The 22,387-nt window shown below is 52.8% G+C and overlaps 2 protein-coding genes and 1 long non-coding RNA gene across 16 annotated transcripts in view; 2 read left to right on the plus strand and 1 right to left on the minus strand.

The window, feature by feature from the left end:
• Positions 1 to 2,526, plus strand: part of CADPS (calcium dependent secretion activator) — a 206,109-nt gene extending 203,583 nt beyond the window's left edge. For all 13 annotated transcript variants that reach the window (XM_072934705.1, XM_072934712.1, XM_072934707.1 and 10 more), the window contains one exon: positions 1,299 to 2,526. In XM_072934705.1, coding sequence (XP_072790806.1) covers positions 1,299 to 1,478 — 180 coding nt within the window. In that variant the 3' untranslated portion in view covers positions 1,479 to 2,526. The remainder of the gene's footprint in view (positions 1 to 1,298) is intronic.
• LOC140684917 (uncharacterized) lies at positions 260 to 12,213 on the minus strand. Its single transcript, XR_012057893.1, has 2 exons — positions 8,624 to 12,213; positions 260 to 6,965 (listed from the first exon to the last, which is right to left on the minus strand). It is a non-coding gene; the product is annotated as an uncharacterized lncRNA (long non-coding RNA).
• Positions 12,214 to 12,340: 127 nt separating this feature from the next.
• Positions 12,341 to 16,201, plus strand: FEZF2 (FEZ family zinc finger 2). 2 transcript variants are annotated; one of them, XM_072934719.1, is made up of 6 exons: positions 12,341 to 12,480; positions 12,967 to 13,556; positions 13,909 to 14,750; positions 14,843 to 14,977; positions 15,069 to 15,201; positions 15,627 to 16,201. In XM_072934719.1, the coding sequence occupies exons 3-6, from the start codon at positions 13,965 to 13,967 to the stop codon at positions 15,881 to 15,883; spliced, it is 1,311 nt and encodes a 436-aa protein (XP_072790820.1). In that variant the 5' UTR covers positions 12,341 to 12,480; positions 12,967 to 13,556; positions 13,909 to 13,964; the 3' UTR covers positions 15,884 to 16,201. The 2 variants fall into 2 exon arrangements, with proteins under 2 accessions (XP_072790820.1, XP_030138779.1); XM_030282919.4 differs by lacking the exon at positions 12,341 to 12,480 and having other exon boundaries at positions 12,878 to 13,556.
• The last annotated feature ends 6,186 nt before the right edge of the window (positions 16,202 to 22,387 follow it).

The raw sequence follows: 22,387 nt of genomic DNA on the forward strand, positions 1-22,387 counted from the left end.
TGTCAGAATGCAAATGAGATTGTTCTCATTGTTAATTGAAGTTGTTTCTTTTACAATGGGTGTATATAATCAACTCTAAGAGATCACAAAGGTGAGATAACATACCCTGAAAGTAGCATTTTTTTTCTTTAAGTGCACGTGTATGTGTATATCTGTGTGTGTGCGTGCCTTGGACTAATGATAATTATTTCAGTGTGAAATCACAGTGGTTTACATGAAATAATAAGATCACAGAAGGGGGTAAATATATTTTTGATCATTTTAGGTTCTATCTAATGCTTTTTGGTCTAGTATTTTATAATGTTTATGGTCTTGTGTGCAGTGAACACATTGAAGGCATGAATAAATTAAAACTGAAATGTATTAAATGTGCTTTAAATGTGCTTTTCATAACAGAAAACAACAGGCACAGACAGATTATTCCTACTTGTCAGCTAGCTGAGGAAAGCTTTTTTTCCTTGTGCTTTATTTATACCAATATTACATTCAGAAGCAGCTATAACAAACCCAAGGACTTCTGAAATAGTAGAACAGTAAATAGTTTCTATGCAGAGCACAGAGCAGAATTAAATGAACAACGAGACCAGAGTTTTATCTCACAGAGTTGAGAAGGTTTTAAACATAAATTCAAATAATTGTAATAACAAGGGAAGTATGGGAACCATGGAAATACAATTCCAGACTGAGGTGAAGAAAGGGAGATTTAAGAAACATGTGCCCAATGCTTATTTTTATACATCAATAATTTTGTCCAGTATCCTGAACTTAGTTTATTTAATCCCTGTATTGTAGGTAGGATTGTTTAATACGGAGCATTCCGGGAATGTGTAATCATGTCTGTGGGTACAGGGATAAGCATCCTGCTGCTTGAAGAGAAATAACTGACATTAGAGGCGGGATGAACACATCCAGGAGCAAGGGAAGTCAGTTGGAGCTGAGCCCTTCTATTGCTCCGATGTCTTTTTAGACACTCTATGCACAGCTCCCCTGAGCTGTTTTGAAGCTGCCCAGCCCAGCCCACAAAGGCAGGGCTGGACTCACAGAGCTGTAATTTGTTGCCCAAGGCACCCTAAAGGGATTTCTGCCCTTCTGCCACGCCAGAGTGGTGGCCAGCAGAGATGCTCCTATGGCCTCTGCACTTCCCAGGTGATGCAAAATGTCCCCAGGGCTGGGATTTCCCTGGTTCCCAGCCTCTCCCATTAGCGTCCCCAAACCCCCAGCACAGGGGCACGGGTTGGGTCCTGCAGCAAAGCAGGGGAGCTGGTGCTGGCCCTGACCTGTCCCTGTCTCTGCTGCAGAAAACGTACCGAGATTTCCGATTGCAAGGCGTGCTGGACTCCACCTTGAACAGCAAAACCTACGAGACCATCCGGAACCGGCTGACGGTGGAGGAGGCCACGGCGTCGGTCAGCGAGGGCGGGGGGCTCCAGGGGATCACCATGAAGGACAGCGATGAGGAGGATGAGGAGGATGACTAGGGAAGCTGGAGCAGCGGCTGGGGTCGCCTGGTATCCGTGCATGTACCTCGTCTGTAACTCAGTTAGCCACATTAGGAATTTTTATGTCAGCTCTAAATGCCCATGAGAAGTTTACCAATACAAATGCCATGTTAGCTGTGTGGTAATAAGATTAGCACCTCTCTTTGATTCATCAGTTTCCTAATTTCATATCTATATGTTCATAAGCAATATGGAGCACCATTGTTTAATACTGTTAATGGAAAAACTACATAGAAAACATCCTAGGTGTGTCCCTGTTATTAAAGTTTAAACAATGCTTCATTAATGTACTGTATATACATTGATGGTAAATTGTTGTGAAGATGAGTGACTCGAGTCCTTTCATTTCTTTCTCTTCTGTGGATGCCAAGTGCTTAAAATTAATTAAAAAAACAGCTTTGTTTTTAAAAGAAAATCCAGGCAATTACAAATGATTTTTTGTTCTCTCTCTTCATTTAAAAACCAGAAAACAAACAAACCCAGACAGCCGTTTGAATCATTCTGCATCCTTGTTAAAGTACCAGGCTCTTCCCTTCAATATGCAGTTAACTCCATAGAGACTACATCCCAAAGGATTAGTCATTCTAATTGCCACACCAGATTAATCCTATCATTATGGATATATCATGCCACATTACAAGTCCAAAGCAGTTGTTTTATGTTAACGTTTGCTCCTCTAAATGTTACATTTTTGTTTAAATTTCAAATAACCGTGTATGTACAAAGACAACTTTAATTACAATCTTAGACTCTACAAATGTGTTTATAATAATATATTGAATATTTATTTCGGTAGATTGTAACCATAATTTACAATTCCTCTGTTTCACAATGGTTTTTATATATGTCATGTACATTGCATTTTGACCAGTAACTGCATGTCCATCAGTTCCTTCTCCAGAGCTTTTACTTTCTGTGTAAAATAGTGATCCATCTTGCTTTTTTTGCCTTATACAAGCCGACAGTTGTAAAAGTGTGAGAACTGTGGCTTCTCAATAAATAACTATTCAGATGTCCTAATAATAAATTATGGAGTCTTTTTATGTCTGCCTTAGGAAAAAAAAAAAAAAAAAAACAAGCTGAGATGTAAGAGCCCCAACCTCACAGAATAAAGGCATTTTCTTTTCTCATGGGTGTTCTTTAGTTTATTAATTAAGAAGATGGTTTCCTGATTTGCTCCCCAAGGTCAGGATTGGGAGCACACTGTCTGTTCCCCAGGTACAAGAGCATTTCTGCTATGACCACCACAGCTGTTTCCACCATTATCTGCACTCTGTGTCCTGTGATTTGTCCCTCGACATGTAATTGATGTCTGCTCTGGTTCAGCCCCTGTTATTATATGGCCACCAGCCTTACCCAACACTTACCTTCTTTCAAAAGGCCTCAGTTTGTATTTAACTTCTCCCAAAGCAGTCTTAGTGCAGCAGCAGGCTGGGCAGAGAGAAACCCTGAGGGGAAATTAAAAGGATGGTTTGATGGAAAACATGTTTAATGGAAGCACACTTGAACTGAGTGCCCAGAGAGGTCATGGATGCCCCTGAAAATGATCTCTGAAAATGTTCAAGGTCGGGGCTCTGAGCAACCTGGTCTAGTGGAAGGTGTCCCTGCCCATGGCAGAGGGTTGGAACTGGATAATCTTTAATGTCCTTTCCAACCCAATCCATTCTGTGATTCTCTGTTGGACTGAGAGTTTTCTGAGAGGTTTTGCAGTCCCTCCTTCCCATCAGCTGATTCACACTAGAACTGGTTCCTGCTAGCCCAGGTCTCAGTCATTTGAGAGCAGAAGAACTGGTGTGCTTTACCCCCAAATACAACAACCTGTTGCCAGCCTGGGGAACCAGGACAAATGTTCATCCCTCACAAATAAACAATGGGCAAATGGAAAAGCATCCTACCTGGATGAGCCTTCCTGACATAATGAACAACTAAACTTAAACCATCTTCGAGAGGCCAAATCACATGAGACCCACCCTGGATATATGGGAGGAGATTTGGACCTCTGGAACTGCCTGTGAAGGGAGTGTTGAGTCCTGAACTGGGCTGGGATAGTTATGGAGCCTGGAGCATATTCACCTGCAGTGCTGGATTTTGGGGTCCCTTCCCTCTGTGTCAGAGTTTAGCATCTGCTGTGGAGGTGCTGTGCAGCCCCACCTGGATGGTCACACCCTACACATTCAGCATCCACCTTTCCCAGGCGTCCTGGGAACACCACCCCCTTGGAACAGGGGCATTAGCAGGGGCCTCCCTTTAGGAGTGGGTGGTGGATGTGCACAGTTAGTACCATTTACATGGTGAGAAGCCATCTGATGCACCAGAATAGATTAATTTTAAGCCCTGACTGTAGCCCAGCAGACTTGATACTTGTCTTGCTCTGTGCTGCTGGTAGACAGAAGCCTTGCCAGAAAAAGCTGCTTCTGAGGACTTAGGCAGGAGTACAGCTTTGTGACCAGTGACACAGGAAGCTTTTCCCTCTTCTTACCCACATTTTATATGTGGCCCTGAGTCCTCAGGGGAGCTGGGGTAATAGTTGAATGTTTAAGTCATAGTCAGTCTATCAAAGGCAGTCAGATGCAGGTTTGCCACTGGCATGCAAACAAAAAAATATCTATTCCTTGACCTCATTACTCTAGGAGCCTTCATTCCCACCCTGAAACCCTCCTAGGACTTCCCTGATAAAGCAAGTCTCACAAGATAGAAAGCAAGGAACAAACTGCAAGCACCACCTTGTCCTTACTTTCTAGGGGGTTGAGACCCACACACACACTGCTGCACACGTGTGTTCATGCCCTCTTTATCCTCTCCCTCAGCTGCCCCAAATATTTGTGTGAAGGACAACAGCTCCAAGAGGAAGTCCTAGGAAAGCCTGGGTGGTCACCAGGCTGGTAGCAAAGAGCACTGAAGGACGTAGAAATTTATAGCTCTGCCGGCAGTCAGGCAGAGCAGAGCTGGAGAAACAGCTTGATTCTGCTCTGGAAATGTCTCCCTTTTTTTTTTTTTAAACACAAAATATTTATTGGGTAAAAACACAGCCCACTTCCACCTGCCACCTTTCAAAATAGTGAGCCCTGCTCAGTTTTTTGAATGAGAGAGTGTGGGTGCAGCCTTCAGGAGATGTCCTTGGCTGTGCATTGCTAACACACATTGGTGCCTCCCTAAAACAGCAGTGACTGGGCACCCTCGCCTGAGTGCCCCTGTCATGAGCAGTGACCCTATGGCCTGTGACAGTTTTTTGTGTCCTCAAACCCCAAAAAAGCACCCCAGAAATTCCACCCTGAGGCTTGACCACAGAACAGGGAAGCATTAGCCAACTCACAATTTTTAAGGCATTTACATCTAAAAGATGAGCTTCAAGGTTATGTACTTTAGTGTAAGCAGGGAGAAGATCTTACAGCATTGCTGCAAAGCAGGATTGAACCTCCCACTCCACAGTCTGCAGCCTGTGGCTGAGCAAAGGAGTGCACTGTCCCTGATCCCCACTGCCTTTAACCCTGCACATGGCCAGGGGCGTGCTGGCAGCCCAACCCTCTCCTACATGAGTGCTGCACTGTGGTACCAGGAGTGGGAAGAGCCACCTTGGGTCAATCCTGCAGAAATGTCAAATCCAAAATGGTTTGGTTTTGCCTGAAAAAAATATCAGTCTGGGTTCAAGTCCCCCCTGGCCACAGACAAGAGTCCTGCAGAGCAAAGCTACACCTTGGGCAGCACCTGTAAGGGCTTGTGGATAGATGAGAGGACTGGCAAAGGTGGCTGAGGGATGCAAAGATCTGCTGCTGGTTCACTTCAACCCATTGCTGTGATGGAACGAGCTCCAGCAGTCAAAGGACTTGGTGTCAGTACAACTGCACCTAGATGAAGAATCTGCCCATACAGTTATGTCAATCAGTTTTGGGAAAAGAGGAAAATTTCATTCTTCTGCCAGCAAAATTTTAAATGATAGATCAGGCCAAAACTTCTCTCATATTTACAGGGAAGTCCAGCGAAAATATCCTTTTTTTGACAGACTTACTTAAAGCATGTGGCATGGAGACTGAAAATGCTATCAACTATTTGACTGACAAGTGTCAGCAGCTGTTCATCCAATTTGTTTTATATTTCACCAACTAACAGATTCTTTCCCCTCTGTTGTAATGCATGTCTTCTGGCCCATAGGCATCTTAGAAATTGCTTTTCTGCCTTTCTAGTGACCAAAACGTCAAAAATATTAGAAGACAATTTGTGTTCAGAAGCATAAACAGGCATGCAACAAAGCAAAGATGATTTTGCCAACATTCAGGCTGTGTTCTTTTTTAAAAAGTCACAGCAAACCTAAGGCAAAAATTATTTCTCTAAGCTTTAAAAGAATAAGCTAATGCAAACAAAGCACACGATAAATCAGCACAGATTAAACCATCAACTATCAAAGGGAAAAGCTGCTCTTTAATGGCCAACCAAAATGCAGCTGAGCTCTATGTCAACCTCTGCACTTTGGCTGTGAAGTTCAGAACTCTGCATTTCCATCACCAATATTTGTTCAAAAACCTGCTCCATGTTGCCAGGATTCAACAAAGCCACTGTTGTATTAAGCCAAGCTTGGCTAGGAGAGTCCTTTGAGCCATTCACAAAACCCAGCCCTCTTCATCTTAGGTCTAGCACTGCTTTCAGAACTCTTCTGCATATAATAAAATTATTGCAGTTTTCACCCATCATGAACTTGCTGGACTAAAAAAAGTCTGTGTGACACCTCTCTCTGGTGAGCTGTATTGCATATTTCCTTTAGTCAAACACGTTTAGGCTTTCAAGCTAAACCTGAAGTGATATTTTCCTCAGCCTTTCTGAAAGATACATATTCCATTTCAAGTCATAAACCCGCATTTGTTGTAACTATGCAAAATATGGGAGAAAAAAAGTGCAGAGATTATATGCAATCTGCCAGCAGAGTTGTGTGCCATGAGGAAAATGCCTCACAGGTCAAAACAAAGAAAAACACTGAGCAACAAATTAGTTACAGGCAGTAGCTAATATGGAGATCAAAAGATTAAAATCAACATACAACGATGAAATCACTGGAATAATAGGAGCACTTAAGAAGATTAAGTCAATAACAGAGTCCAGTGCTACGAAAATAAGGTTTTGATTATACTGTAAAAATTTATATTGGGAGAGCAAAAGTAATTACAGCCATGACATGCTTCGCTATCCCCGCCTTAGACCATCTTGGCTCATTTCCTATGCAAGGAATACAGTTGTTGAAATAAACAGAAATGTTATGACTCAAGTGCTCGATTCAAAAACAAACCAGGTGGTCAGATCAGATTGGGGACTGTCAAGATGGGGTCTGTAAAATCAGGACTTGTTGCAGATCCCGGAGGATGTGACAGCTGGGGGAGCAAAGGCCGCAGTTTAGGACTGGCTTTCTGCACAGAGAGCTCCACAAGCAGCTGATGTCGGGGCTGTCCCAGGCTGTCAGCTGGAGAGGAGAAGCACGCACTGCAAGGGAGGTAGGAGGAGATAAATAGCTCAAAGTCTGGTAGTGAACGTGGTGGTGATGAACTCTGATCGCAGGAAAGGTATTTTTCTATCCAGCTAAAGAGGCAAAGATTGCGGGTTTGGTTTTACATCAGAGGCAGAGATGTGGCAGCCTCCACGCCCATCCAGACCCTCATGTCAGGGACAGGAACATCTCCCATAGCCATGTTCAGCAGCTCTGGGAGTCAGCCAAAGGGGATGGGGAGGATGCCCCAGCAGGGGCAGCTAATGCTCACCACGACAGATCTACCCTTGATCGTGTGCTTGGTGTATAAGCAGGAATTGATGAGCCAGACCCTCCTGCACAAACTGGCCATGGCCATGAACACCAGCCTCATCCACTGGGGGACTGTGGAACCAAAGCCTAAAGCTCCCCATGGAGAAACAGGTCAGGTCCTCCACATCCAAGAAGTGCCAGAGCTCCTGGTGGGTTCTGCAGTGCTCTGTGTTTTGTGAGGAAGAGCTGAAGCAGCTCCTCTGTGCCCCAGGGCTGATCACTTGCCCCAGCTTTTTGCACAACTCTTTTTTATAATATCATTATCTCCAGCCCCACCCCCACTCCAAAATCACAATTTAGGCTCATAATTAAATAAAATAAATAAATTATCATCTATTTTTACATAATTTGTGGGTGTTCTTGAACATTCAGGAAATACTTGGGTTGTGCATTGAAGTTTTTTCTTCCAGTAACTAGGTCTGGATTTTTAGCTTGGGCTCTCTTTGTTGGGGGGGATTTTTTGTGGCTTTTCTAGATCATGTCTTTATGAATCAACCCATTTCTTGTGCCCAAGCAGCACAGCAACACTTTCACTTGTCAGTCTGGGAGCCTTGCCAGGCTGTCTCTGGCTTAGCCACCATGAGGGACAGGGATGCTGCAGTCCAGCTGGTCCCACACACCCCAGAGGAAGGGGACAAGGTGCTGCCACCTCCAAGGTGCAGCCCATGGAGTCCAGCTGTGCAGCAGATAAGAGCACCTGTGACAACAGTTCAAACAATGGCAAATATAAATCCCAAACAACCTGGCATGGCATCACCAGAAAGACTGGACAACACTGAGCGAGGAGTGAGTGGCAAAACGACAGTAGAAAGATTGGTTTTGGAAAGATTCTTTCTCTATTTGATTTTCTTCATGGAAAAAGGAAGTAATTTTGAAAATGAGATGTTTTTCTATCTCATTAAAGGGAGAATAATTCAAAACACGTGGAGTTTGTCCCACTTACTTTTTCGGCCTTCCTTCTTTCAAGCAAAAAAAAAAAAAAAAAGGAAGGAATAGGAACATGAAACTGAAGTGGGCTTCTACCCATTTTCACTGTTTTTTGTTCCTTTTCCTGAAACGTTTTCAGTAGGAAAGTGAGAACAAGGCCATCCCCCCATTATATTCTCCTTCTCTACTTCCTCCCACCTTTTCTCCTAAATAGAAAATAAGGGGAAAAAACCCCTACAAACCCAGGAAAACTTAAAAGCTCCCACTCTTTCAAAAAAAAAAAAAAAAAGTACAACATTTCAAAACATTAGGAAGGAACAGTTTCAGTGTTCAGAAATGAAAAGCAGCATTGCTCCATTACTGCAATGCGAAGGATGACTATTTCTGACAATAAAGATGGAGAATAGCAGCTCACCCTTTCAACAATTTCTTCCTTGCATTACTGGACAGGTTGGCTTTGGACATGGTGTGGATACCAACAACTCCTCACCTGCCTCCTGGGCTAGACCAGTCTCACACCAGGGACTAGATTTCCCTCCTGAAGTCTCTCTCTGCTCCTCACAGGCAGGCAGGCAGGCAGCGTTTTTGGGGCAGAAAGCCTGGCTGGGATCGAGCCGTTAGTTACCATTCCTGTTGACAGGCAAACTAGAATAGGCTCTGGCTCACTTTCTCCGAGCTGCGGAAGGAGGAATGAGCCGGGAAAAGAGTTCATTCAATTGCTTCTGTTTGGCAGCTCTGCAGGACTCTCCGCACAGACAGAAAGAGATGTGGCAAGTAAGGAGTTGCCATTTTTAGAATTACATAAGCCCATTTGATTGCCATCGAGGCACTCTGTGCAGCTCCTGCCACGGTGCCCTGCCGGTTGCTTTGCAGTGGGACTCGATTTCAAACGGTTTTAGAAGCAGGTCACTTACCAGCTTTTAAAATTGGATTCAGGTTGGAAATGTCGATGTTACTCCTTCCATCACTGACAATATAGACCAGTACAGCCATGCAAGGACTCTGGGCCAGTTTGCTTCCAACATCCCACTAACCACACTTCCTCTGGAACCTGTACAGTGCTCCAAAAACTTAGCTCCCCAATTAAAAAAAAAAAAAATCTAAAATAATAAAATAAAATTATCTGCCTATAGTTAGGCAATAATGTACCTATCTCAATAAAAGGAATGAAAAAATACTCTGGAGGGTCTCAAAGCCACTGCTCCACCCAAGGTGGCCTTGCCAGCCAGTACTCCTGCCCCAGTGAGGCAGTGTCCATGGGGTGACAGGGAAGCAGGGTCACCCCACCAGTGCTATGGGCCCTGCAGAAGAGGATGGACTGCCCGTGGGGACTGAGGCACACAGAGCTGCAAGGGTACTGCTCCCGTGGACCAAGTATCGCAGTTTCAAAGGAATAACCTGAAAAATTCACATGGCTAACAACCCTCACTTCACCTCTACCCCAAACTTTGTTATCCTGACTTCTCTGTTCATTGCTCATTAATTTGTCCAAACAGCCTCTGACCACTGCAAACTGACTTGCGGCCAACACCTTGGGAGCATCCCTGGGCTGACTCTTCGAGGTGGTGATTGCTGCCTTGCACGGAGACGGACCCAAATCCAGCCCGGTGGGGCCGGGGCCGGGCAGCACCGCAGCCCAGCCTTTCTCCCAGCCCAGCCCTGCGCCCCTCCAGCGCACCCTTGCACAAAGCTGCAAAGCCACAGAAAAAGCTGCTCCCCCAGCCTGGCTCACAAAGACAGCCCCATCCGAACTGCCTGGGCTGGTGGCTCACCCGGCAGTCCATCACCTTCCATTAAAAAAGAATAGGGAAAAGAACTGGGGGGGAAAAGTATTTAGAAAAATACCTACAAAAAGCAAAGCAGCGTGGAAATCAAAGCCACCATTTCGGGGAGATTGAAGCATAATGCTAATAACTTTCGGCAGCTTCCACTGCGGAGTTTAAGCAGCTGCCAAGTTAAATAACTAGGAGGATCCTAAGTTATCTTCCAGTGGAGCAGAAATGCCCAGTGCCGACTGCCGGGGCGGAGGCGGCCCGACGGACGCGGGGAGCCGGGCCGAGCCTGCGGGGCCCGCCCGCCTGGGACCCACCCGGGACGGTCCCCGGGAGCCCCTCAGCAAGCGGGGCTCGGTGTGGAGGAGCGAAAGGGGAACCCGCAGCGGTTTTCGATGTCAGCGGCCGGGGAGCGCTCGGGGCTGGGGCTGCGGGGCGCACACCGGACCCTGGAGGGGAGCGGGCGCTGGAGAAGCCCCGGCTGACCCCGCGTGTCCCGTACGGGGCCGGGCCGGCCCGCCCGGGCCCCGCACTCGTTTTTCTGGGGAGGCAGCAGCGTAAAAATAACCGGAGAAGCGATCGCGTCCGCAGTGGGAACGTCTTTGCGGCGTGCGCCTTCTTGGGAAAAATCCGCAAACCATTTCTCCCTCGAAAGGTCGGGGGTGAAGGATTAAAACCCCACGGGAGAAATGCCTCCACGGGAGAGGCGGAACGCGGGGCCGAGCCGGGATCCCGCTGCGCGCCCGACGTGCGGGCGCTGCTGTCTCCCACAGCCGGGCCGGGCCGCTCGGGCCCCCAGACCCACCCCTCCCGTGGCACTCCGGGAGCAGAGGGGCTCGGGCTCGGTGGTGGGCAGGCGGTGGGGCTGGGGCAGCTGTCTCAAAGTCAGTCAGTTGTAATATGCTCGCCGGAACAGCAGAAGTCGAATCGATAGAGACGGCCTCCAGCTGTGCCTAAACCTGCGATTTCAATTAAAATACAGAGCTCTGATGCCCGGGTCTTAGCCGGGATCTCAATGCCCTGATGCGTAAGGCGTGCGGCACCCGGTTTCGAACTGGCCGGGAGGCGGCGGCGCGGCCCGAGCCGGTACCCGGCCTCGGGATGCACGGGAGCTTCTCCGGGCTGCAGGAAGGACGCAGCCCCGGGGCTCCTGCCTCTCCTCGCCCCCAGGAGCCCCGAGGCCTGCGGGACCCTCTGCCCCGAGCAGGGCGGTGGGTGCGCAGCAGCGAGCCGCCAGCTGTCCCCTTGGCCAGGGAAGGAGGGAAAGAGAGACCCGGTTCAGCAAACACCCCGGCAAGGACGAGGGCGGCTCGGGGAAGCTGGCAGCGAGCTCCCGGTCCCGGCTCCGCAGCCCTTCTTTTATCCTGCCCGAAATCATCTCGTTTACAGAAAATATTTGTTTGCACTATTAGTTGGTACTGGAGTTAATTACTCAACGTGTGAGCGGGGAGTAATATGGATAAAAGCAGCCCCAGTGTTTATTGTGTGGGTGAGCTGTTTGAGCGGTGCTTGAATAAACTGCAATTAGGGTTAGATAGAGATTAATTAACATGTGAGTGGCAAGGTGTAAAATAGTTCCCAACCCTCCACTCAGTATAATCTGCAGGCGAGGAAAAGAAGTTTGTGGAGGCTAATTAAATACTTCGCTAAAGCCGGCGAGCACCAGGAGCGAGCGGAGTCCAGCCCAGCGCAGCCGCCGCCCGCTCCCGCTGCCCGGAGGAGGCGCGGGCTGGGCGGGCACCGCGGCTCAAGCGCGTCGTGCCTCCCCGGGGCTCAGCCGGGCTCTCCCGCAGCCCAGATACCGGGCACGGCTTCCGTGGCTCTCCGCGGTCCCGTCCCAGCCTCTCCCACGGCAGCGGGACGGTTCCGCCGTTCCCGTGCCCGCTGACCCGTCCGCTGCGGGCGGGCAGGGCTGGGCGGACGCCAGCACCCGATGCTCCAGCCGGGGTGTCCCCCCGGGGTGGGCGCTCCCCTCTGCCCGCAGGCAGCCCGGGACGGCCGCCGCTTTTAAAGTTTGTTTCTGGAGCGTGTTGTGGTTCGCAGGTGAAAAAGCCTGTCTGCAAACAGCCGCCAGCGAGCTGTCCCGGCGGGGAGAGGAGGCGCGGCTTTGTCAGCGCCGCACAAAACCCCCGAATTCCTCTAAACTTTCTTAGACGCGCGAGGGAGGGGGAAAAATATATATATAGGGGCCTTTTCATTGCTTGCTTTACCTCTGGCCAGGCTCAATCTAAACCCTCCGCTCCCCCCCCCCCCCCTCTCCCCCGGATAATCCTCCCCTTTATTTTAGAAACACACAAAACCAGGTTCCACGCAGCGCTATAGTGGCTACAAGTGAAAGAGAATTGAGCGCCCTGAATCGCCGGGGGAAAATTGGTTCGGCTGAATAGCCCCGGCGAGGGACGGGGCGGCTAATCAGAGCCCGGGGGTGCTGCCCTGCAGCCGGGCCCCCCCAAACAGGTGTACGCGGGACTCTCTCAATTACCGCGTCCTCGCATCTGAGGTTTCTGCAAATCCTCCCCTCCCGCAACACGGTGTTTTAATTAGAGAGAGGAAGGAAAGAAACCCCGGCATCCAGGCGCTATAATGTAGCCTCGCCTATCTGGGGGGGCGGGGGAGAAAGGGGGAAGAAGAAAGTGTTGGGGGGGGGGGGGGAGAGACAAGGGCTACAAGGGCAAGGGGGAGTCGCCGAGTGCCCCCCGGGGCAGCGGATACCTTTAGGGGGTGACAACTTGCAGAACTTCCCTTCGCTGAGCACGGGTCTTTTTTATTTTTTTTTATTTTTTTCAGCAGCGAAAGCGAGTCCTGGACACGACTCCCTCCGCATTTATTTAAGGCTAATCACCAGTTACCCTGAGAGGGGAGAGGGCTAGAATTAAACTTAAGTTTAATTAACATTAATACACTGTCCTAATTAATGGGTTGGCTATTAATTTATACATGCTGGAGAGGCTCGCAGATAAGTGACAATTTATTAATTATCTTCCAGCTCGGTTGCAACGGAGCTGATTGCAGATGGGTTGCCAAAATAACTCGAGCATGGTTGCGTGGTAGTTGCTTTAGAAAAAAAAAAATCATTCTCCCCCTTCTTAAAAAAAAAAAAAAAGGAAGAAGAAGAAAAAAAAAATCCTCACGCTCATTCGGAGTGGCTCTTCTAACCCCAGCAAGAACTGGAGCACTCTTTTCCACCCAACTTGTGAATCGCACTTGCCTTCTAATTTGCCACATGCAAAACGATTCCTCTGCTTTGCAAGTTGCTTTTTAAGAAGGGAGAGAGAGAGGAAAAACCCAGCTCGCACACGAGCGATTTGTGCGTCTTAAACTGGAAGGAAATTGTGCGTGGAGAGGGGGGGCTCGTCTTCCTCTCTCTGCCCCAACCCACCGCGCTCCAGCCCGGCGCCTCGGCTTGGGGAAGATCCATGGTGGCATCCCCATGTCATTCTGCTCAAAGTGACTTCATATGATGTCAGCTTTAAATGTTCGAGACCGTGATCTGACGCTCAGGAAGATGTTTGCTATCAAAATGTGACTGTGGCCACGCTGCGCTGCTTGGATGAGTCTCCTCGGAGCTGGGCAAAGGTAAGTGGTCCCAAGGCGAGCCCCGCCGCCCCTCGCCGTGCCCCCCGCCCCTGCTCCCGCATTTCCCGGACCGTGGCCATCGGTGGGGCTCGGCTGGGTGGCATTGGGCTGGGGAGGGGTTTTCTTTTTCTTTCCTTTTATTTTTTTTCTCTCTAAATACTAACAAGGTCTAGCTTGCATGTTACTTTAGCGTGTTCCGCTTAATGAGCAGTAATCTGGTACCCTACGTGCCATTGTTCTTGAATATGTTCATTTGAATGTAAATAGGGAGGGGGTGCCGGTGGGGGGTGGGGTGGGGGGAGAACAAGGTGCTTATTAAATTGATTTGTCTCCTGGCTTTTCTGGAATGCAGAGCCGAGCGCGGGAGCGAGTCGCTGCTCACACCAAGTTCCCGCACGGCGGAGCGACATGGCGAGCCCGGGGTCGCTGGAGACGGTCATGCCTTCCTCCTGCCCCCGGCACGACGGCAGAGCCGCCACCGCTAACCCCTCCAAGACCCTGGCCTTCTCCATCGAACGGATCATGGCAAAGACGTCGGAGCCCAAGCCGGCCTTCGAGGAGCGGCACGGCGGGCCGGGGCCGGAGCCAGGCAAGAAGCCGCTGAGCCTGTGCTCGCCCCTGCCCTGCGTGATCCCCATCCCGCCTCTGGGCTACGAGCTGCCTTCCAAGACTCTCAACTACTCGGAGCTGTGGAAGAGCAGCCTGCGGGGCGGTGCGGGGCTCTGCAAAGCCAACTGCGGCGTTTGCTGCAAGGCAGAGCTCGCCCTGGGCCAGCCCAGCGGCCGGCTCATCAAGCCGCAGGTCATCCACCAGGCAGGGGCCGTTCCGGCTGCCCCCCGCTCCCTCTACTACTTCAACTACCTGGACGCCGCGTACCACCCGGCCGACCTCCTGCACGGACAGCTCTTCCCGGCCGGCCTGCTGGGCGCCCCGTCGCCGGGGGGGCTCTCGGCCCACCAGAAGCTTTTCCTGCTGGAGAACGCCAAGCTGGCAGGGCTGGCGGCCGAGAAGCTGCCGCCGCCGCCTCCCTTCGCCCACAAGGAGCGGCTGCCGGGACACCTGGACCAGGTGATGAAGGAGGCGGCGGCGGCGGAGCGCGGCGGCCCCCCCAAGGGCCACGCCAAGATGGGGGGCGGCGGCGGCGGGGCGGCGGAGGGCAAGCCCAAAAACTTTACCTGCGAGGTCTGCGGCAAGGTAAGGGGGGCGCCGGCATCGGCTGGGGGAACCGTGGGCGGCGGCGGCGGCGGGGCCGTGCCTGACCTCGCCTTCCCGGCGCTTCCCCGCAGGTGTTCAACGCGCACTACAACCTCACCCGTCACATGCCGGTGCACACGGGGGCCCGGCCTTTCGTCTGCAAGGTCTGCGGGAAGGGCTTCCGCCAGGCCAGCACCCTGTGCCGGCACAAAATCATCCACACCCAGGTAGGTGGGGGGCGGCCGGGTTGCGGGAAGCGGCGGCCGCCCCTGCTCTCCGCGCAGCCCCCACTGACGGGCCTCTCGCACCCCGGTGCAGGAGAAACCCCACAAGTGCAACCAGTGCGGAAAGGCGTTCAACAGGAGCTCCACGCTCAACACCCACATCCGCATCCACGCCGGCTACAAGCCCTTCGTCTGCGAGTTCTGCGGCAAGGGCTTCCACCAGAAAGGTGAGCTGAGCCGGGACGCGTCGGGGCCCTCGTCCATCATTAGCGAGGATTAAACGCGGCGAGCCCTGCCCGGCTGGGGAAAGCGAGGGGCGCGGGCAGATCCGCCGCCGCTCCCAATTACTTTCCCTCTAAGCTGGGCCGCATCGCCGGGCAGTGCTGACGGTTCCCCCTAAATGCTTTTTAAATGAAAGGTGCCGGGCCTTGGTCCTAATCCAGAGCCCTCCGTTTGCCGCGGGTCAGCGGGCTGACCCTGCCTCTCATTTGTGCCGTGCCAGTTGCGCGCTGCTCCGCGCTGACGAGGACCGAGTTTGACAAGTGGGACGGGGGTGCGGGTGGAGACGCTTCCTAATGCCCCCCTTACCTGTGCACCGTGCGGCCGGGCACCCTCGGGTAACTCCCTTTTCCATCTTTTTCTTCTTACGCAGGCAACTACAAGAACCACAAGCTGACCCACAGCGGAGAGAAGCAGTACAAGTGCACCATTTGCAACAAAGCCTTCCACCAGATCTATAACTTGACTTTCCACATGCACACCCACAATGACAAGAAGCCCTTTACGTGTGTCACTTGCGGGAAAGGATTTTGCAGAAACTTTGATTTAAAGAAGCACGTCCGAAAGTTGCACGACAGCGTCTCCAGCGCTCCTCCGCCGCGGGACCCTGGGCGCAGCGGGCAGAGCTAAGGGCCCGGCGCGCCGCCACACTCGGACCTGCTCAACCAGGCCAGCACTATTTATCCAAACCAGCCTTCGCTTCTCTGTCCTTTTCCCAGCGAGCTCAGCCGCCGGTAGCAAGCGACCCCGAGCCGCAGTTGTATATAAGAGGAATCTTATTTAATGGCGCGTTGCGCCGCCGGAGCGGGCCAGGACGGGCCGGGCTGGCCGCCCCCCGCCCGGCGCCAGGACAGCGCTCTTTATACGTGTCTGTAAATCTCCATTTTAAATGTACGCTCGAATAAGTGAGGAATATATCTATATCTATATCTATCACGGGACAATAAACCGGCCCTTCGCAGGTGTCTCATTTCCCACCTGGGCCCCGGCCCGAGCGGGGACCGGGCTGCACGGTGCCATCCCCCCGTGCGGGCTGAGCGCGGCTTGCGGGAGCCGGGCCCTGCCGCTCCCGGGCCCGCTGAGCATCCGAGGAGCAAAATCGGGGCGGGAGGGAGCCGGGCGGCTTCAGAGGGCTGCTGCCGCCCCCCGGAACGGGGTCAGAGCCCCGGCAGGACCCCCGGCGGGGCTGCGCGGCCCCGACCGGCAGCGCGAAGGGCGGCTCGGAGTTTCCCAGCGCCGCTTTTCGGGGTCGGTTCATTACGGCGTGTTTAAACCGCTCCTGAATGACTATCTTTCCTTGCATGCAGATAAAATGATCTCACGCTTGCTTTCCGAGTAATGACCCAAATTAAGAGAGAAAACACAGACCCTTCAAACCGCATTACATTAATCTAATCACTCCCAGCAGGCCTCAGAAACTCTTTGTGATCAGAATATGGATAATCAAGCACTTGGATTACACTAAATATTCCCTTCTCATCTCCCCCCCTCCCTCACTTTTAATACGCAAGTGTCTATTCCGGCCACGTCGTTAGGAACAATATTATTCTAGCGGAGAAAGGAGATTGAGGAGGCCGGGCGTGTGCGTGCTGCTCGGGCCGGGCTTGCCAATGAAGAGGGGAACGAGAGAGGCACCGAAATGCCTGGGGACGGCGTAATGGGGAGCTCACCTTTCTCCGCTTAATTGAGTGGTTAAATAGAGGGAGGCGAGGACGAGCACAGCTCGCCGCCGAGCGCAGGAACGGGAGTCAATCCCTCGCTCCGGGTTTCTGGATTCATTATTAGGCTGCGATGTTCTCCAAGGAGCGGGCTGGGGACTGGGGCTGGGGCCGGGGCTCCGGGCCCCGCGCTCCTGCTGTAGAGACGGGGCGATTTTAGAGTTTCTCGGGGTTTGCATTTTCCAGTGTGTGAAACAGCGTTTTGACGGTTTGAGGAGCGAAAAAGAATGTCCAGTGATCCCGGCAGCGGGCAAGGATCACGACCAAATTTACAAAAAAAAAACCACCAAAAAAACCCAACAAAACCAAAAAACCCACCTGGGAGAGTTTTAGGTTAAAAGGAAAATTTTTAAAAGGAAAAAAAAAATGCAAACCCCGACACCGATCAGTCACGGCTCCGGAAACCCTGCCAGGGGAAGACGGTCCCGCAAGTGAAGGGGCTGCGGCTCAACCCCCGGCAGGCGGGAGCCGAGCCTGGCGACAGACGGGGCGGGACAACCCACGGGCCGGGGACAGCGGGAGGACCCCCTCCCTCTGTGGGGACACTGTGCCGGGGGAGGCCATGGCAGGACGAGGGCCCGGAGGACGGGAACGGGGTGTGCGCATCTCGAGGGGTGTCTCCCGCTGCCAGGTCCGGGGGAAGCGCCGCTTCCTCCGCACCTCGGGCGCCGGGAGGAGGTCTGGGCTGCCAGCCGGGAGCCGAAAGCGGGAGCCAGGCGCGGCTGCGGGCACCACAGACAGCGCGCAGGCTGCTTCCTCAGCTCTCCTGATGGGCGAGAGCAGTGCGAAACCCACTCCCAAGAAGGGAATTAAGGCAGTGCGTTCTTATCGCGTTTTTTATAAAAAGCGGCGTTGTTTACAGAGCCGTCTGGGCAGAGGGCGGCATCCCCGTCACGGCTAAGGGCATTTTGGGGGCACCCTGAAGTGCCGTGTCCGCCGCCGCTGGTGGGTTTGGTCACCTGGCCCTTTGCTGGGGGGCGGTGGGAAGCCCTCCCCGGACCGGCTGGCGCTCCGGCTTCCCCCGATCTCGGACGTACCGGGAAGGGGCCGCGGCACCGCGCTCGCCACCGGCCGGCCCCGGACCCCCCCCGGCTCTCGCCCGGATCCCGGCACACACAAGCCGCAGATCACGGGGGAGGGGCGGCTCTGTCAGACACACACACGCCAGAGACTCCAATTATCTTCTCCCTCACAAGATGTTTCTGCTGTCCACGACTGCTCACACTTCGGCACTCTTGCCAGCAAGCCTCAATAACACAAAACCCGCACAAAAACCCCTTTCCCGGCGCCGCAGCCGCGCACACAACAGATTGAGCGGTGCCGGTGCCTCGGGGGGGAGGGTTAGAGGTGCCTCTGCCCAGAGAGAGACGTGCCAGCGCCTCCGTGCTTCCCCCTCGGCCCGCCCGGCCCGGCCCGGCGCTTCCCCGGCACCGGGCGGCTCCCAGGTGCGTCCCGGCACCGCGCCGGGTACCGGGAAGCGACCAACCTACAGGCAGCTGCGTTGCCCTTTTCCCTGCACTCCGCTCTCCAAACGTCTGAGCAACCAGTTTGCTGCTAGAAACATGTTAATTGCCAACGGAGCTCATTAAGGCATGCACATGCAAAACACAGCGAGGGAGATTAAATGGACAAAAGCGCAATAATGAACTGTCAAAAATCGGACCCATCTACACGACCAGGAGCACTCAAGAATGAGGCATTTAGAGGCAACAAAGGATTGTCTGGGACAGGAAGAAAGGACGACCTAGACTTTTGTTTAGTCAACACAATTGATTACAAATGAGAGATTAACAGGATAGCTTCAGAGTTTTTTTGAAGGAGGCAGAAGAGAAAAGTCCAATTAAGTGCACCGAATGTTAACTACATTGATTTCCACGGCCAGCGCTGGAGAAATTCTCATTAAACCATCCCTGGCGATCCCTTTTGGAAAGTAATTTGTCTCCCTGATGGAGCAGAGAAAGGGAGCCATGTAAAGAGAAAGAAGCGCTAGTTCTTGGCACAATGAGCTTAGGAGACACACTGGAAAGAGCCAAAGGGGGAGTTAATGAGCATCTGACAAGCCGCTTGGACCCGGGCCTGGAGAGCAGCGATGAAAAGATGGAATTGGCCAACAACTATTCTTTATATCAAACATAAAAAGGCCAATCTGAAACAGCGCTGCTCAAAGCTGGTGGGGAAGAAAAGAAAGGCCCCCAGTGAGGGGTGGAGTGGAGGGCTCAACTGCCCCATTGGGACGGGGGAAGAAATGCACTGGCATGTCCCTCTCCGAGCGAGCGGAGCCGCTGGCGCTCGGCACTACCCCCGGGCGGGCACGGCAGAGGGGTCCCGGCAGCCCCGGCCCGGAGGCGCTTGCACAGACCCCATCGCCCCAGAGCAGCCGAACTGGGTACAGTTTTAAGAAGTTATCCCGCGGAGGGAGCTCACCGGTCAGCCCAAATCACGGCGGCCCGGCTCTCCCCGAATCCCGCCTTCCTCCTCCCCGGGGCTGCATTAGCCCGACCCCTCCCGCTGCTCCGGCTGCGCCCCCCCGGGACCGGGCACCGCGGAGCGCAGCGCAAGGCAACGCGCGTCCTGTAGACACGGCTCGCTCGGAGGCTCTTAAATCAGATTAGAGCTCGTTAATAACAATTTTGGCTTAAGTCTGTATTGACTTAGGTTTAGGAATGGCTTAGTACTTTCGCTTAAGTCAACACCAGGGCTAAATTGACGCATGCCTTTCCCAAACCGCCGTGTCCCCCGGGACGCCCAGGTGCCCGTAGGACTTGTCCTTCTGCCGCTTTAAGCCGTTTTACGGAAGTATTTGCATGATTTTTAAGTAAGCCTGCTGGGCCTCGACTGTGCCAGCTCACCCCTGTGTGCCGTCCACAAGGGTCCCCTCCAGGGATGGGTTTCATGGGCCTCACCCTCCTAGGGTTGTGATCAGGGCACTTCTGCTCTTTTAGGCTCTTGCGGGCAGCCCTTGCGCTTCTTCCCCAGCCCTCATGGTGTGGCTCCTGCCCACTCCCCCAACACCCCCTCAGGTCCCCTCTAACCCCTCCAGATTTGTACCCTGGATGCCCCCAGAGAGCCGGGGCTGCATTGCCATCCACAGGCGAGCTCTGTGGAGAGACTCAGGGTCTAAGAGGCAGCTGCCCCGGCACCTGAGGGAAAAGATGGCACGGCGGGTCCCAGGGGAGGCATTCCCTCCAGCCGGGACCCACAGCGGCCACAGCGAGGGCTTCAGCCTACCTGCCCAGCTACTTTAGACCCATTGAGAACCACATGCAGGTGAGATTGCAAGGGACAGGTGGACCCTGGGGCTGTGCAGGCCGAGGGGGCCACCAGCAGCAAAAGGCATCCATCCACCCCTTGGACCGCGATCCTGGAGCAGTTACCGCGGTCACACCATGGCCTTCCTCTCCTGAGGGCTCCTGCTCTCAGCCCTCACACCACAGCCAGCTTTGCTCTAACCAGTCACCCTCCCACCTCCCCCTTCTGCCTTCCTCCCCACCTTCTCAGCATCCCAGTCACAGGTACAGCGCTGTGCTGGCCAACACCGTCACCAAGGGACCTTAGAGAAGACTCATAAGGGGGAGGGGGAAATGCTCTTACCAGCTGGTTTCTACCACACATCCTGATTCTCCAGGTGACGCTGTCCCAGCTTTTAACCCCACTCCTAGCCTATTCCTATTGCTAACCCCGCCTAGCTCAAAGCCGTAGCCTCGTGTTATTTGTATTTATCTCACTGATTTACTGCAATTGCTTAATTGATTGAATTATGGGCAACACGTGCCCTCAATTAAAAAAAAAAAAAAAAAAAAAAGGAAAAGGGTACATTTAGATTTCTGTGCTCTCTGTTTCACGGGCCGCTTCTCCTCGTAAGGTGTTGAAGCTGCAGCTGGGCCATGTGGCTCAACCCTCAGGGAGCCTCGGGCGTGCTCTCCACGGAGTACAAGTGGCCGTTCAGTGCGGGTGCTTCAAGTCACCACTGAGTTAAACTCTGCTTCAAAGAGCGTATTTAGTCACCGAAGCACTTTTTTGTCCCCAGTGGGGACAAAATGCTGCCAAGACACAGACCACAGAAAAAGTCCACTCGCAGAATTCTGGGTATATAAGCCCGAAACAACACAAAACTTGACTTCTACAAATATTTGATCTTTGCTGTCTTCTGCGTTGGCAGAAGAAGCAGGCTGACGACAAACTTAAAAGAGATCTGATCCGGGAGCGGAAGTACTCCCAGCCCATGGGACAAGGAGTGGTCACCTCGCTGGACCCACTTCTCTCCCGGCTCCTCGCGGAGCCTCTCGGAGCATCCCCGGCCCCCTCCGGGCCGCCCCAGCCCGCGGGCAAAGCGCACAAACGGGGCCACAGCAGTGGTGGGGGGCAGTGGCAACCCCTGTCCGAGCCCGCGGGGCTGCTCTGCCAGCGGCGGCCAGGAGCCCAGACACAACGGGGATGGGCGCTTTGAACCACCTGGGAGACCGAGGCCACGGAGCCAGGTATTTTCCCACATCAGCGCCACTGCAATGGACACGATTGTCCTGTGAAGGGCTCAGGCGTTTAAACGGCAGAGAGCACCTGAGACCTGCAGCCGCCTTCCCGAGGTCCCGTTAACTGTCTGATACTCCTTCTACTGTCTTCTCACTGCTGCCAGTTGCCAAGATATTTCACATAAATAGAAGCTTTCTGATTTATTATCAGCCTCTCCCTTCTGATTCATTATGTTAATGAATTGAGATATTACCAACACTGGATTATCGTATCTATCAATGAATCCAGCAAAAGAAAGCTAATTATAGAGGAAAAAGCCAGGTGTACCCGGAAACTTAATACAAAGAAACGTCCGAGAAATAGAGCAAAGCGGCTGCAGTAGTTTAAGCACCCTTCAAACACAGATTCCAGCTGTCTGGGGACCGTGGCACTTTGGGTCACATAGACAAGCCTTTTTCCTAGGGATTTACGAATACGTTTTTTACCCTTAACATTATTATTACGAGCGTTTCCAAGGAATCAAACCCAGTGCCCAGAGCTTTCCGAGGAATCTCGGCGCCGTTGCGTGAGGGAGGACACACACACAAGGCGCTCCCTGCTCCCTCTCCCAGCGCACCGCTCCCGGACGCGCGGTCCCCGCGCCCCGATCACGACCGAGCGGCACCGGCTGTCCTCCCCTGCGCCACAGCGGCTCATCCCACACCGGGAGCCCGCCGAGAAACGGGGTTTGGTTTGTTGGGGTTTGCTTCGTCCCCTCCCTTCTCCCGTTCCCACAGGCGCTTGGCTCGGCGTTTCCCCGGCTCGAAGCAGCGCTGCCCCCGGGCACAGCCCGCTCCGGCGGGGCGCGGAGCGCAGCGCGCAGGTTCGCCGGCGCTGAACAAAGCTGCCGGCATGTGCTTCACTTTGAACACATTATCCTCCGGAAGCTTTGACTGAGCAACAGCCA

The sequence above is a fragment of the Taeniopygia guttata genome, chromosome 12 (genome assembly GCF_048771995.1).
Source record: "Taeniopygia guttata chromosome 12, bTaeGut7.mat, whole genome shotgun sequence".
Taxonomy (NCBI): domain Eukaryota; kingdom Metazoa; phylum Chordata; class Aves; order Passeriformes; family Estrildidae; genus Taeniopygia; species Taeniopygia guttata.

Coding starts and splice junctions, on each gene's coding strand:
- FEZF2 (XM_072934719.1), top strand. CDS start 13,965: ATGGCGAGCCCGGGGTCGCTGGAGACGGTCATGCCTTCCTCCTGCCCC. Junction 14,751..14,842: donor CCTGCGAGGTCTGCGGCAAG/GTAAGGGGGGCG, acceptor GCTTCCCCGCAG/GTGTTCAACGCGCACTACAA. Junction 14,978..15,068: donor ACAAAATCATCCACACCCAG/GTAGGTGGGGGG, acceptor ACCCCGGTGCAG/GAGAAACCCCACAAGTGCAA.